Source organism: Dipteris shenzhenensis, chromosome 29 (assembly GCF_047967505.1).
Source record: "Dipteris shenzhenensis isolate YYH24624 ecotype China chromosome 29, Dip_SZ_1.0, whole genome shotgun sequence".
NCBI classification, from domain to species: domain Eukaryota; kingdom Viridiplantae; phylum Streptophyta; class Polypodiopsida; order Gleicheniales; family Dipteridaceae; genus Dipteris; species Dipteris shenzhenensis.
The window spans coordinates 9585746-9600890 of NC_141624.1; the positions used below are offsets into that span (position 1 = coordinate 9585746).

Below are 15145 nucleotides of genomic sequence, written 5' to 3' on the forward strand. Positions count from 1 at the left end.
TACACCTAAAGTATAAAAGCCTCGAGAGATAGAGTCTACTTCCAAAGCATCACAATGGAGTCCACAAGAAGCATCAAAATCCACTTCATTGTGAAGCTTTATGATGGGGTTTAGCATGTAATGTATGAGTTATTTTTTAAAGTAGAAAAACTTTATTGGCAAGTGATGCATGTAAAAGTGCAAAGTCGCAAAACTTTGTATTTGTGATTTTGTTGCTTAAAATGTTATTTTGGTTGATTGTATTAAATGTGAATACATAATGGGCATTCATCATGGATACATATTAAATGTGTGACTTGTTTTCCTTCTCTCACAATGTTATTTTGTTTGAACTTGCAACTAAAAACAATAAGATAACTCAAATCATACTATAAGGTCAAAGTTTATAACATTATAGAGTCATAAGAGCCACACTACATGAAAATTTGCTACATGATGAGATTCTAATAATTATATCATTCTTGTGTTCCATCACTTTATTTTATAGATTTCAATGTACTCAAATTCTATCACATGTCTCGCATTATGGTCTTACATATGTTACTTCATACAATCTAGTCATCTCAGCCTCTCCCAATTCTTTATCCCAAATCTTTCATCTCACATGAGTCTGCAGTTCTATAAATCCCTCTCTAGTCGTTCGTCTTCTACATCTCGCCCACAGCAAACACTTCTTTAACTTTGCTCTTCTTACCTTACTCCTCTCCTCAATCTTACTTCTTTCATCTTGCCCGCAGCCTTATCTCCTCTCCTCAAGCATACTCCTTCCATCTTGCCTTACCTCCTCTCGTTTCCATGGATCTTTTTGAAGTAATCGATTCCGTCGAGCAAGCCATTAGTAGCAGCAAACTATGGATTACTGAGAACTAGGGGAAGAGAGAGGAGAGAAAGTGAAATCCAGCTCCGTTAACCCATTATAAGAAGGACGACTTTGCTTGTCTGAAGGGCTTAGAGAAGGAGGAGAAAGGAAGTATGGCTACTAGTGAAATAAATAAATTGCACTCATATAGGAGAGAGCTGACAGACTTTCAAAGTGAGATATCTTCGCATGATGTGGCTTGTTATGAAAGATTTCCACCCAAGGAAGTGCAAGCCATTCAAAATAAGCAAAGTGTTATACATGAGAAAATTCATCAATCCTTACTTCTCTTCTGTAGTTTTAACTACATCGATGAGAATGAGATGAGCTCAACCCTTGAATGGGTTGAATTTAGGATTACAAGAGAAAATAGATTTGCCTTCCAATAAGAGGCTTATTGTAACTTTTAGTGTTTTTCAACACCTTTATAAATATTGTGAGAGTTTGCTACGTCCACTTGTAACTTTTAGAGGTGTTTCCTAAACACCATTATTTATTAGGAGAGTTTATAACTGCTAAATCTTATTTTTTGATGAAACTTATCTCAGGCTTATTGTAACTTTTAGTGTTTGTCGATACCTTTGTAAATATTACGAGAGTTTCCTTAATATTGTAACTTTTGAAGGTGTTTGTTAACAGCATTATAAATATTAAGAGAGTTTATAACTCTACTGAATCTTATTTTTTCATGTACCTTATCTAGGCTACGTTAAATTTTATAATTTTAGTTTCATCTCCTTTAAAAATATCCAAAAAAATGCTAGTTTTTATGTTTTCATATGTGCTTTAAAAATTGGGTTTTTTCTTGAAATTTATCTGAAAACTAGTCCAAAAGTATATGTAAAAATAAATTTGTACATTGACAAGTCCAAAATTAATGAAATAAGTGTTTTTATCCAATCAAAGAATCAATCTACATCTTGATTAATCAATCAATACTCACTTTTGACTTCTATGATTGGATTCCATATTTCGTATATGATGTCATTATGAAGGAGAGAGAACTCTTAAATTCACATACATACGTATACAAAAGGACTTTTTAAATGCACACAATTATAAATTTCAGTTTTTCTTAAAGAGGAAGAAATGGAAGACCCTTACGTAAGTAAATGTTTAACTATTACCCCTTGAACGCACATCATATGCAGGTTTTTTTAATAGTACTGCACCTGTTATGAAACCGTGTTAAAATACATTGTCATTCATTCATAAATACATCATACACCAACTATCTGAGAAACCGAAAAAATTAACACCTCGACGACAATGAAATCGATGTCAAATTTAGCCACTCATGTGATCAGATAGACATGCAAGTAATCACACTGACATCGAATCCACACATTCGAATTCACTGATAGCAATCTATTTGTCAATCCCCTCTTGTTTGGGGAACGGTTAGAAGTCCACTGTAACATCCTTTCCAGGCGTACAAACAGAAGCGGGGCTCATCTGCAGCTCTGGACTGTATGGATGCTTTCTGACCTCAAGACCCTTCACAGTCTCGAGGTCTTGGTTCAAGGATGTAGCTAGCGCTCTGGCTGGCAGTTGAAAGAGCGCACCTGCACTCGTCTGAAGCACACAAGAATTGGTGGTTAGCAGTGAAAATATCTGGCAAATTATAGTTTCCGTGTTTGGATGATGTATGAAAAATGGTCATCTCGTGAAAAATGGTCCTGTCCTGTTTTCTGCTTCGAGCAAAAGCTACATACCAGGGTACCGGGGTTTTGGCTGTTGAGAGCGGAAATGTAAAAGGCTGTGTCTGAACCGACGTTGATTTCGAAGTGCATCAAACCACGTGGAAATATGGTTACATCACCGGCATGAAGAATGTCGATGTGAGCCTTTCCTACATCACAACAAATGTACGCCGTTCTAAGTGCTCGATTCTAGCAGTTCAAGAAAGCAGCATGATCATTTGATTTTTATACACACGTGATCTTTCATTTGAGTTAACGTAGCACGTTCAGTAGTAGATCTCCTTACCAGTCGTGTCAACGAAGCCAACCTGAAGAGGTCCTCCTTGAATGAGTGTGAGCATCTCTGTTGCCCGCGGGTGCGTATGCGGTGGGTTCAACCCACATGGCTTCATATGGAACTGCGTATAAGTCAGGCTTTGCGACCTGCAGGACGTCATAAATTTTGTTGATGCTAAGTATGGCCATTGGCGAGCGCTCAAACGGCTTTGGAATTCTTTCTAATTGATCGGTACTGTCATCAGGCACGGCAGGGTATTTAAACATGCAGAGCAGCACTCTCTTTCTCATAGCACTCACCCCATTGCTGGAAATATCTTCGTGTCCAGAGTTGCTCTTTTGCCGCCTGGTCCGTTCGACACATCTCCGTTTTGAAATAAGTTCTTGAAAACGAAGGACGATCCGGACTCGCTGAGTGAATCAGGTGCGGGCACGGAGAAATCTGTCAACGGGTCAGGATCCGCTGCCAATATTGTGCGCCATGAGATCAAACATGAGAGCATTACGAGGAAGCAGGGCGTTGCGATACGCAGCCGCGTCTTCATTAATCTTCCTCTCTGTTGTTCTGGTATAGTCTGGAAAGATTAGAGTATACCGAAGCTGATCGTCTGAACTTTGAAGATGGATATTTGGGAGATACAACGCAAAGATAATAAGAAGGGAGGAAATGACCGAGTCGCAGCAGAGTGATGGTGATGGAGTTAACAACAGATAATAGATCGAGACAATCGAGATATTGAAGGATACAATAAAGAATGATCGGATTGAACACAGCTAGAATGCGCGTGAACGCGTTGCTATTCGGCCTTGAGGCCGGCAGGAAATCATATATTTGTGATATGCGCACACACTGTGGCAAGACCTCTTCTTCACTACTGCCAACTAAAACTTGACATGTAAGCGGCATTCATGTAGAGGTGGCACTTTTCCTTGTCCCATTTGTATGGTGCAAATCACACTATATGTTCCTACTTGTCAAGATCCGGGGTTGTCTTTTGCGCCGTATGATTTGGGGAGTTGTTATTAATAGTACATCTGCATGCTTGAGAGTCGACCACACGCCTTTTTGTCGTTGAAAATCAAAGAGGGAATCCTTAATTGAGCTTACATCCTATCAAACCCGGAAAACATGGAGAAATCCTACTAGTTAAAATAAGCCTTCCCCAGCCCTCAACGATCGTGGAAAGCCCATCGATCACATTTTCTTGCAAAAGCAATTGGCTCGTGGGTGGTTAACACCACTTACCCATTTCTTTTGCAAGAAAATGCTCCCGAGGACTTTTCACAGAAATCATCTATAGAGGAGAGGTTCATTTTTTGGAGTGGATAGAAAAGAAATGCATATGATCCTTCTCGATGGAACCTCTTGTCAATCAACATTTGTAGTATTTATGTTGTCTAAATTCGACTATAGATACATTTCTCAGAATCGCAATTTCAAATAGAGGCTAACATTGTTACAAACGATCGTACTGATCTTAAATCTTGTTATAATCTATACCATAAAGAGCTCAATATGACTTTAAGGAACACCTATCATTCAATAGGCATACACATACAGTGAAATCACATCCAATTATTGTGAGCTTTATAGTTTTGTTCAGCCTCTCATTCAAGCCATCTATTTTCTCTCTATTTTAGGATTATGAGAACTAACCAATGTTGATGCTATGCCCAAGCATTCTGCCAAACAACCATGACCTATGACTTAAAGTTTTATCCTTTATTAAAAAATAAATTTGGGTATCTATGGAGGACAAATCAGCTCATTCATGAGGAAGCAGTTGATATCTAATATTGCCTTCACTTCACACTATTTGGTAATGTACTTTGTCAATAAATGTATAGATCTACTGTCATGTATAAATTCTAGAAATTAAGATCCCTTGACTATGTCCCAAGCCACAAACTCAAAGGGTTTCAAAACTATTATGATGTTGAGAAGGCAAAGAGATGTACACTGTGTGCTTAAAGATTGCCCAAATGTTGAGTATTCAAAGGTCTATCACAAGCTACAATCTAATACCTTAAAAGAAAGTATAGGGGAAGGCTCATTTGAATGTGATCTCAATGTGATACCCTTTAAACAAAAAGTATAGATAGAATTTAAAATGAAAAATCTGAATTATTTTAATCAAAATGCCTCTCGAGAGTCTTAAGTGCTTTATAAGCTTGGATCATACCTATGCATTTGTCACTACAAGGCACAGGTCATTTTTCAATGGAAATACCAACCTTTTTTTACACTAAATTGTTTTTTTTAACGGGTGCAAAGGTCGTTATTTACATCGCTATTAACGTTGAAAAACATGTGTCGCTATATAAGCGTCCCTATATAACAACACTAGTAAAGCGTCGCTATACAATAACCCTTAACAGAACATAATGCCAAAAAAAAAAACATTATTGTTGTGGTCCTATTTTACCCCACTAATGTTTTTTTTTTTGGCATTATAAAAGAATGTTTACAAGCACACAGGCGAGATAAAACTCCCAAACCTTGTTTGTTATAAAGTTTCCCTTGTGAAAGGGGTGATGCAAAATCACTGAAACGAGCTGAGAGACAAAAGCGTATACATGCAAAAGTATATAACCTTCTTTATTACAAAATTTCCCTTTCGAAAAGGGTGATACGAAATTGCTCAAACGAGCCGACATACAAAAGCATATACATGCCGAAGTATATACAAAATACTACTAATATTACTACTACTAGTGCTCATACGAATAGTCATTGTTGTCATCATCATGGCTTGATCCCTATCCCTCATGAGCTATGCTTGATCTCTCGCCCTCGTCGAAGCCATCTAAGCCAAATCCCTTGGGACCTACCTTCATGTCATTACTACTTGGCTTCACTGATGGGACGTTCGAGCTTGCACCCTAAGAGTGAAACCATATTAATTGAAAATTAGATTGGAACTTAAAGAATAAAGCAATTTAAAAAGTGAGACTACAAGTAGGAGTAGACTTATACCGAGTGAGCAGCCACCTCATCCCAATCGACTGTCACTCCCTACGTCTCCATCTTAATAAACCACAGCAGATCCTATGCGGAATGCGCATCTCGTCTCTTTGTTCGTGGGAAGGTAACCCATCGCAATTTGCTATGGATCCAAATTACGCGAGTTAGATAAAGTGTATGCAATATGTAATAAAACAAATAGAACAATAAATTAAATGAGAAGAAGAAGACTTACCACCCATGCCTCGAATGCGGCCATTCTGCCACTGCCGAGGTGTGAAGTATCTACGCTGTCGAGCCATCTCCTCGTAGCCCTCCTTTGACTATCAAAATTTTGGGGTTGATCCCTATACTCCTTCTTCAAAAACTTCAAGTCGGCTTTATCCGCACAATTGGGTTTAGTCTTCCCCTTTGCGATGGAAGTTCGCAAGGTTAACCTACGATGCTTCAAGACAACACACATGCACTCTCGCATGTAATTGTCATTGAACTCCCAATTTTGGGGATTATGGTATTGTATTTTCAATTCCTCGATGAGTGCCTTCTTTTTTTTGTCATCCTGGTACCACGAGTCAATATTTATGTGGCTCTTGAAGTGGTGGCTCATCAACCATCTCATGGTGGCCAGCACTTCTGAGCCCTTTTTATTTTCTATTATCTCTCCACCCCTAGTAACTTCATAGTGTAGGTCCTCGAGCGAGAAAGGGGGAGTGGGAATGGGAGTGGCAGTAGCAAAGCTAGAGCAAGGGGTGGTACTGTGAGCACTTACGAAGCAAGGAGTGGCAGAGGGAGTGGGGGTGGGAGAGGGCAAGGGACCTGACTGGTACTGGGTCTCATGAGACCACGTAGGGATTTTAGTGTGCTAACTCATCTATATCCCCCGAGTCACCATAGTAGCCTTGACCCTTCCTACTCTTCCTTCCCTTACCATGGGTATGCCCAGGTGATGACCCCTCAATCAAACGGGCTAGAGGGGACGGTTGTCGAGTAGGTCCAATCATCAATGGTCCTGATCTACTCCCGAGGGGTGTAGGAAAGGGAATAGCTGAGGTCCTCTGGGATAGCAGAGAGAAGAATCTCGCTGCCTCCATATCACTCCTCCATGCAACAAACTCATCGAGACTCCTGTCGAAGCCATGGGCTGCTAGCAAAGGAGTTCCCTGAGGGGTAGTCATAGTGCTAGGCATGAGAGGAGTTGACCCAAGGGTAGTCTCGCAAGGGTAGGCCCTTGAGGAGTCAGTTGAGTAGAATCAAAGTCCTCTGGAGAGTACAGATCATGATATATCCTCCTACAGGGGGTTCCATACTCAAAGGACGTGTGGTGTGATGGCATGACTAATTTTCTTATGTCACTCTAATTTAAAGAATGCAAGAATCTATATATGCTTGCTCAATGTCAGGCTATTCTTTTCTCTCTTACATTTTCCTATTTTTTATTTTTCTCCTTAGCCGTATTTGGTTCTTTTTTTTTTCAAACAGATTCTAAATGGAACAACCACACCCTCACCCATGGTTGTCCTCCCAAAACCCCAACTCGGCTCCCCACGTTGGAGTGATTCGGGACATCCAATCTCTGCTATTACATGTAGCAGAGAATGATTATGCATGATACAGATTGGGTCATGTATAACGTCAAAGTACGTGTGCTTGGGTGGGATCCTCACCGAAGGTGCATGGAGCATGGGTGACTGAGGTAAACACGAAACAGCAGATGATCTCCATAGGCTTTAGAGAGGTTGCCATGACCGTTGGACCACCAAAGATGATTGTATAAAGGATATAATGGGTTGTGTAGAGGGCTTCATAAATTGCCAATGCGTAATCCATGAAGAGTATGACCTCATATTACAAGAAGTGGAAGATGAGGTCCCGAGTGACCCACCTAGTGGTGAGGAGGAGAGTATCTCGGACAGTAATGCAGGGCAGTAGACCTCCTCCACTATTTTGGCATTTTTGGAGAATGTATCTTTTGGAGATAGATTTTTCTTAAGCATAGTATTTTTTGCGCTCTCTTTTTGTATATGAGAACTCTTGTATAACAATAGTATTTTTTGCAATATTTTTTATATATGAAGGTCTTCTTGGATTCCACTTGTCTTTCATAAATATTTATCCTTTCATAATTAGCTTTTCATAATTGTCTTAATTAAATAATTATCCTTTCTGCGTTGATGTCATTTCATAATTGTCTTAAGTAATTAATTGTCTTTTCATAGTTTTATTAAATTGAATTTGAATTGGAGTTTGAATTTCATAATTGTCTTAAGTAATTAATTGTCTTTCCGCTTCTTACCCACTCTTGTGTTTGTTTTTATTTTTGTGTTTGTGTGTATGTTTGTCCAATCTATGATATCTAAACAAATTGGACTTGTATTTAGTCCAGTTTTGGAATTGGACTTTATACAAGTCCAAAACTTTTGGATACAATGTTTCTCTCTCTCTCTATGTGTGTGTATGTGTGTGTGTGTGTGTGTGTATGTGTACACACACCAATACAGGCGTGCATGCAGACATACACATGCATGCATGTGCACACACTTATGCACATACACACACATGCATTCAATATATCCATGGCCTCATGCCACTTGTGTGATTCTAATACTATTTCACCACATTTGATTTGTTTTTGCAGGTTACTTTAGGTTGTACAAATTGTCTTTCATTTCCTAACTTTGGAGCACTTAGAAAGCTTAGAGATGGGTGAATCAACTGCTGAGTTGCCTCATGGTAGAGTACCGCTTGCTAAGGTTCCTCATTTGATTTGAGCTTTGGGCATCGTAAATGGTATTGCAACATCAATTTGCATTGAAGCGTGAACTTCTAAAATATTAGGTCCTTGTTTTAACATATCTCTTTCATGGATGGATGTATGTGAGTCGAGCTCCTTTGATATTATTGGCTTTGTACTACAAGCTTATCAAGTATGTTTTTTCTTAGCATCTTACAATTTGTTATGTGCAAATTGCACCGTCAAATTCTATACATTGTCTTTTCCTTCTTTAACTTTGCTCATTTTGATGATTGTTCATATTGTAGAGGTGAGGAAATGAGTTTGTCGATATTGATGATTTTTCACATTGTATAGGTAAGGAAATGAGTGTGGTCATAGTATGCAAACACACATATTTTTTTACAAGGGATAGAGGGAGGCATTTTCCTCCATCCATGGCGTATTTATGTTGCTTCATTCTTTTGTCCATTATAGAACTATACTTAGGACGGTGGCCTTATGACAATGGTATATAAAGGTCCTTTACTTCCACTAGCCATTGGTGTCCAAGAATTTTTGGTGATCATTTCTAGGACACACATATTTAATCAAAAGAATGATAGTGATTTGCTCTCATCTGCTCCTAATTGCTAGGAACTTGAAAAATTGTCCAAGTTCATGGGGGGATTATTAGCACTAATGGCTCACAATGTGAGGATTATAAGAGGAATTTTAAAAGTAGAATAAAAGCTTTTTATTGTACCCATAATGCAGAATATCCTTTTGATAGTAATTGTGGTAATAAATGCAACATTCTTCTATGGTAAAACATGCAACATCTCTCCTATACTTTTCAATCCTAGGGTACACTCCTTGAATGTTGTAAGACCACTATCCCAAGTAGATAGAGTTCAAGAGTCTCCTACACCTGGAAACACATCAACTTGTGGAAGAGGGCCATTTCATGTCAAACAAGAAACATATTATGGAAATTGATTGATTGCAATATTGTTGACCTATCACGTTCAAAATGTGGGTAGCACTTGGTGGCATGAATGAGGAATCTACTACCTTGCATAAAAAATGTAAGGCCCTTGCCATGGATGGAAAACCTACATATGTAGACAATATCATGCTACCTCAATTTTACCACTTGGGAAATTGAGAGGCTTTTCAACAACTCCAAGCATGGAATGTTTCTAATTGTAAACCTTGATAGCTCCCAAAAAAGTCCTAGATGTGTGGAATTATATGGGATCCTACTTAAAATGCAATTGTGGAGGTCCTAATACACAGTGCCCAAATAAGGTAATATGGTTTGACCATGCTATATTGTATATTGTCAATCATGTCCACAATCTTCTATAGGGGAGCAACTTGGCAATTAAAACGTATTCTTTTATTTAGTGTATCTCTTCTTTCTTATTAACTCTAAAATAAGCTACAAATGTTTCATGCTATTGAGATGAGGAAGGGTAAGAGTAGTCAAGGAATATTCAAATTTTGAGCTCTTTCCTAAATGAAAGGAAATGGGTTGAGCTTTTTGGCCAAACTATTAAACTCAAAGAAAGTTAGGCCCATGGAAGAAAGATAAACAAAGGTTACATGAATCTCAAATGCCACTCCATAATCTGGAGGGAGATTGGATTGTGGTCCTAAAAGGGTCATGTTTAAGCTTTTTGCAAGATATTGTAGGAGATAGAAATTGATACGTTCTTATGGCATACTTATAATGAGAATGGTGGAAAAAGACATATAGCATAAACTTGTCTCCTCTCTTTGGCTCATCACTGAGGTTTGATGAAAGATGTGAGGATACACAACATTCAAGTCTTGATTATGATTGATTGTAATAGGGACAATGGTGGTAGGGTTTCCTCTACAATATTGCTTATCATTAAGGATGATGAACCTACTTCATTTTTAAATCTTGCCAGGTCCAAAGGTTTCTTACAGAACATGGATGCTAACCCAGGTATGCACCCAACCCTATCCTACACTACCCTCACAAGGAGCATGCACACCCACAACAAAGGCCAACAAAGGCCCTCACTCATGACCTAATCTAACCATGGTACATCAAGAGATATTGACCTCCATCCCCTCTCAGCTCCTAGATGTAACATTATCTCCAAGGAGTTGGGTGTGCCGTTGTAACACTCTTAAAGTGAGGCTCCCAATAATCCTTTAGGCAATAGCCCAACATCCCATGAAAGGTTTGTAGATTATGTTGCCTCATTGCACGACACACTATCAAGCCACCTTCTGGCCTCTTCACATCTCAGCCAACATATTTTTTAATTAACTTATTCACGACTTATATGCTCTGAGCACGAATTCAAACAACCATTTGAAAGTGCAGGTGAGAAAATGTACCTCCTCTCGCCACTGCACAAAATTCAGACATGCAATCTTCCTTCAAATGAGAGTGCTCTCAACGAAAGTAAGAACGGACAAGGGAGAGAGAGAAATGGAGAGCCACACAAGTTTTGGTGGGTGCAAAACACCCTAATCTTCTTTTTCATTCATTTATATATGTGTTTGAGTATTGTACATAACCGGGGTAAAGGCACAATGACCTTTAACCCACACGACCTCCCACTTAAAGGACAATGTGCTTTTAAGGGAGAACAACCAGTGAGCATACTATCCAATGCCCATCAATACACGACAATACTCAAACCGCTGACTAGATAGACTCTTCGTTAGCATATCTGCAGGGTTATCATCTGTATGAACCTTGACAAGCTCTATGCGCTTGTCCTCAAGTACCTCCCTGATGAAATGGTACCTGACCTCAATGTGTTTGGTCTTTGCATGAAAGACTGGATTCCATGCTAGCTCAATAGCACTCATGGAATCACTATGCAATGTCGGTACACCTATATGAATCTCCAAATCGCCCACTAGACGATTAAGCCATATAGCCACCTTGAATCCCTCTGTGGCTGCAACATACTCAACCTCTGTGGTAGACAAAGCAACGTACTTCTATGCGCGAGACATCCACAACACTGCACCACCTGCAAAGGTGAACACATAACCAGAAGTGGATCTCCTACTATCCACATGCCCTGCATAATCTGAATCTGTGTACCCAAGTACACACATGTCTCCTCTACCAAAGCAGATGCACATCTCCTTGGTACCCTTCATGTATCTCATGATGCACTTAATTGCCTCCCAATGCCTCTTTCCTGGATTAGCCATATACCGGCTAACAACTCCTACTGCAAATGCAATGTCCAGTCTAGTAGCTATCATAGCATACATAAGACTCCCAACTGTTGATGCATAAGGAACCTTGGCCATCATGGCCCTTTCCTCTTCTGATTTGGGACTATCTGTATGACTCAGTTTCACATATGGAGGCAATGGAGTACTCACTGCCTTCCCCCCCTCCATATTGAAACACTGCAATACTTTTGTAACATACTCCTTCTGTGAAAGCTAAAGGAGTTTCCTACTCCGATCACGCATGATGCGCATACCAAGAATATGACCTGCAAGTCCCAAATCCTTCATATCAAAGGCCTCATGCAACTTGGCCTTTAATGCATCTAGCTCATAAGTATTCTTGCTAGCCAATAGCATATCATCCACATATAGTGCCAGGATTATCAGGCTGTTATCCTTAGCCCTTTTAGTGTAGAGGCACTGATCAATTTCACTCCTGGGACCAAATAAAAGCATCAAAATTCTGATACCATTCTCTAGGCGCTTGCTTAAGACCATAGAGACTCTTCTTCAGCTTGCAAACTAAATGTTCTTTGCCCTTTTCTTCAAAGCCTTCTGGCTGTGACATGTAAATTTCCTCATGCAAATCCCCATGCAAGAAAGCTGTCTTGACATCCATCTACATAAGCTCCATATCCTCTGCTGCCACTAGTTCAAGCATGCATCTAAGTGTGGTCATCTTCACAATCGAAGAGAATATCTCATCAAAGTCCACACCCTTCTCTTGCTTGAAACCCTTAGCAACCAAACGGGCCTTGTACCTAGGCACATCATCACTTGTGACCTTCATTTTATAGACCCATTTACATGGTAATGTTTTCTTTCCATGTGGCAAAGAAGCCAAGTTCCAAGTCTTATTCTTCATAAGTGAACTCATCTCTGATTGCATATAGCATACTCCCACTTGCGTTGATCCTCGCGCATCATAGCCTCTCTGTAGCAAGAAGGCTCCCCGCAATCAGTAAGCATCACATATTCTACCCTTAGAACAAACCTATCAGGCGGCCTAGACACTCTAGATGATCTTCTCAAGGGCATTTCAGCTTGTTGTCCCACCTACATATCAGCCACATTTGGCTCATCATTTCCACCAATAGATGATCCATCATCTACCCTTGATTGTATACCTGTGGGAGTATTTGCTGGTACCATTTCTTGCACATTTTGTGCATGGACAGCTTGCTATCTATCAACATATGTAGGTGTATTCACATCTTGGAAAGTGATTCTCCTCATTTCCACATCCCTCATGGGTGCCTTATGCATCTTCTTCTCATTGAAGACTACATCATGGCTATGTATGATTTTCTTTTCTTCTGGATCCCAGAGACGATAGCCCATCTCTCCACTTTCACCATAACCCAGAAAGATGCATTTCCTAGACTTAGGATCTAGCTTCTTTCGAAGCTCTTTGGCCACATGTGCATATGCCTCACACCCAAATATACGCAAATGAGAGTAAGAGGGCTTCTTGCCACTCCATGCCTCTTCAGGAATACCACCATCCAAACTCTTATTAGGTGATCTATTAATCACATGCACTGCAGTCTTCACTGCCTTAGCCCAAAAACCACCAGAAAAACTTGTATTAGAAAGCATGCATTGCAGCCTTTCTTGAATGGTATCGTTCATCTTTTCTCTACAACTGGATTTTGCTCTGGAGTACGAGGGGATGTGAGCTCCCTCTTAATCCCACGTGTATCACAGAAATGCTGAAAGTCATGAGAGAGATACTCTCCAACATTGTCAGTCCGTAGGCATTTAAGCGTTATACCTGACTGATTCTTAACCAAGGGCAGCCATTTCTAAAATTCCTGGAACACATCACTCTTCCGAGCTATAGCATTAGCCCACACTTTCCTAGTTGCATCATCAATGAATGTCACATAGTATTCAGTCCGTATGCATTTAAGCGTTCTACCTGACTGATTCTCAACCAAGGCCAGCCATTTCTGAAATACCTGGAACACATCACTCTTCCGAGCTATAGCATTAGCCCACACTTTCCTAGTTGCATCATCAATGAATGTCACATAGTATTCAGCCCCGCCTAATGACCGTGTAGGCATGGGACTACATATGTCTGAATGCACCAAATCAAGCTTTTCAAACTCTTTCTTTCCCCTTCTTTTATAGGCTGATTTAGTCTTCTTTCCACAGAGACAGTGCTCACAAAATTCAAAATCAAAGAAACTCAAATACGTTACATAACCCAAATGGCATAAGAGTTTCATTCCATTCTGGCTCATGTGCCCCAACCTGCAATGCCACAAAGAAGTGCTTAGCTGCTCGGTTATTGCAACAACATAATCAAATATACCCCTAATACATGTAAGGGATACAAAGTCCCACACTTGGTACGCCTGGCCAAAAGCATAGAGCCCTTTTGAATTTTTTGGGGTTTTTGGGCATCCAGAATGCAATGGGACAGATGGTTTTGAAAACCGTGGTCTCAATCACTGAGTCCAACACACGGACTGAAAAACGTTTTTAAAAACAGAGCTATTTGTAAACTCCACCGAAGTGCAAATGATGAGCAACATAGAAGTTTTAGGACCTCCTGAGTCCAGTGAAACTGACAGATCTGCAAATGGTTGCTCCAAACAGAAACTGACATAGTGAGTCAGAAATCCAATGGAATGATCCCAGATTCAAGAATGAAGGTGTTTCCAAGCTCTTGAACTGATGTGGATACCAAAAGCAAGCAATAGTTGCCTCTATAAGTCAATATGGAGTCTCTGTCATCGAACGGAACAGGGAAAAGCTCCAAAAACGACTTTTTCTTTAAAAACACTTAACAGGCTCTCAAAACCACTTCGCAAAACCAAAGTGACTTTTCCAAAGATTCCTCCAAGGTCTCTACACACTCGGATGTAAGTAAGTCACCCACATAGCTTCTCCTTCCTCCACAGAGCTGCTGAGCTTCAAGCATTCACGCACGCTCAGCTAAATCACCCAGGCTCTGATACCAATTGAGAGTGCTCTCAACGGAAGCAAGAATAAAAGAGGGAGAGAGAGAAACAGAGAGCCACATAAGTTTTGGTGGGTGTAGAACACCCTAATCTTCTTTTTTATTCATTTATATATGTGTTTGAGCATTGTACATAACCGGGATAAAGGCATAGTGACCTTTAACCCCCACACCAAATACCTTTTCAGATCCCCCAACAGTCAAACATCCACACCAGTGCCTCCCACTCCGATAGTGCCCCCTTGAAAGCCCCACCTTAGGTTCAAACTGGAATACGGACCCAAATGAATGAACCTCTGTGCTCCAGAAACAATGGACATACAACAACTCATTAGGATCAATCTACGGTGTCTGGATTCCCGCATTGGCAATCATCTGATCCACCAGGATCTCCAACAGCTCAACAGACAATAGCTGCACA

The 15145-nt window shown here is 40.0% G+C and overlaps 1 protein-coding gene across 1 annotated transcript; it reads right to left on the bottom strand.

The window, feature by feature from the left end:
* Positions 1-2260: 2260 nt before the first annotated feature.
* On the bottom strand, positions 2261-3383 carry LOC147882409 (putative germin-like protein 9-2). Its single transcript, XM_087400237.1, has 4 exons — positions 3139-3383; positions 2849-2985; positions 2575-2711; positions 2261-2434 (listed from the first exon to the last, which is right to left on the bottom strand). The coding sequence occupies exons 1-4, from the start codon at positions 3381-3383 to the stop codon at positions 2261-2263; spliced, it is 693 nt and encodes a 230-aa protein (XP_087256363.1).
* Between the last annotated feature and the right edge of the window lie 11762 nt (positions 3384-15145).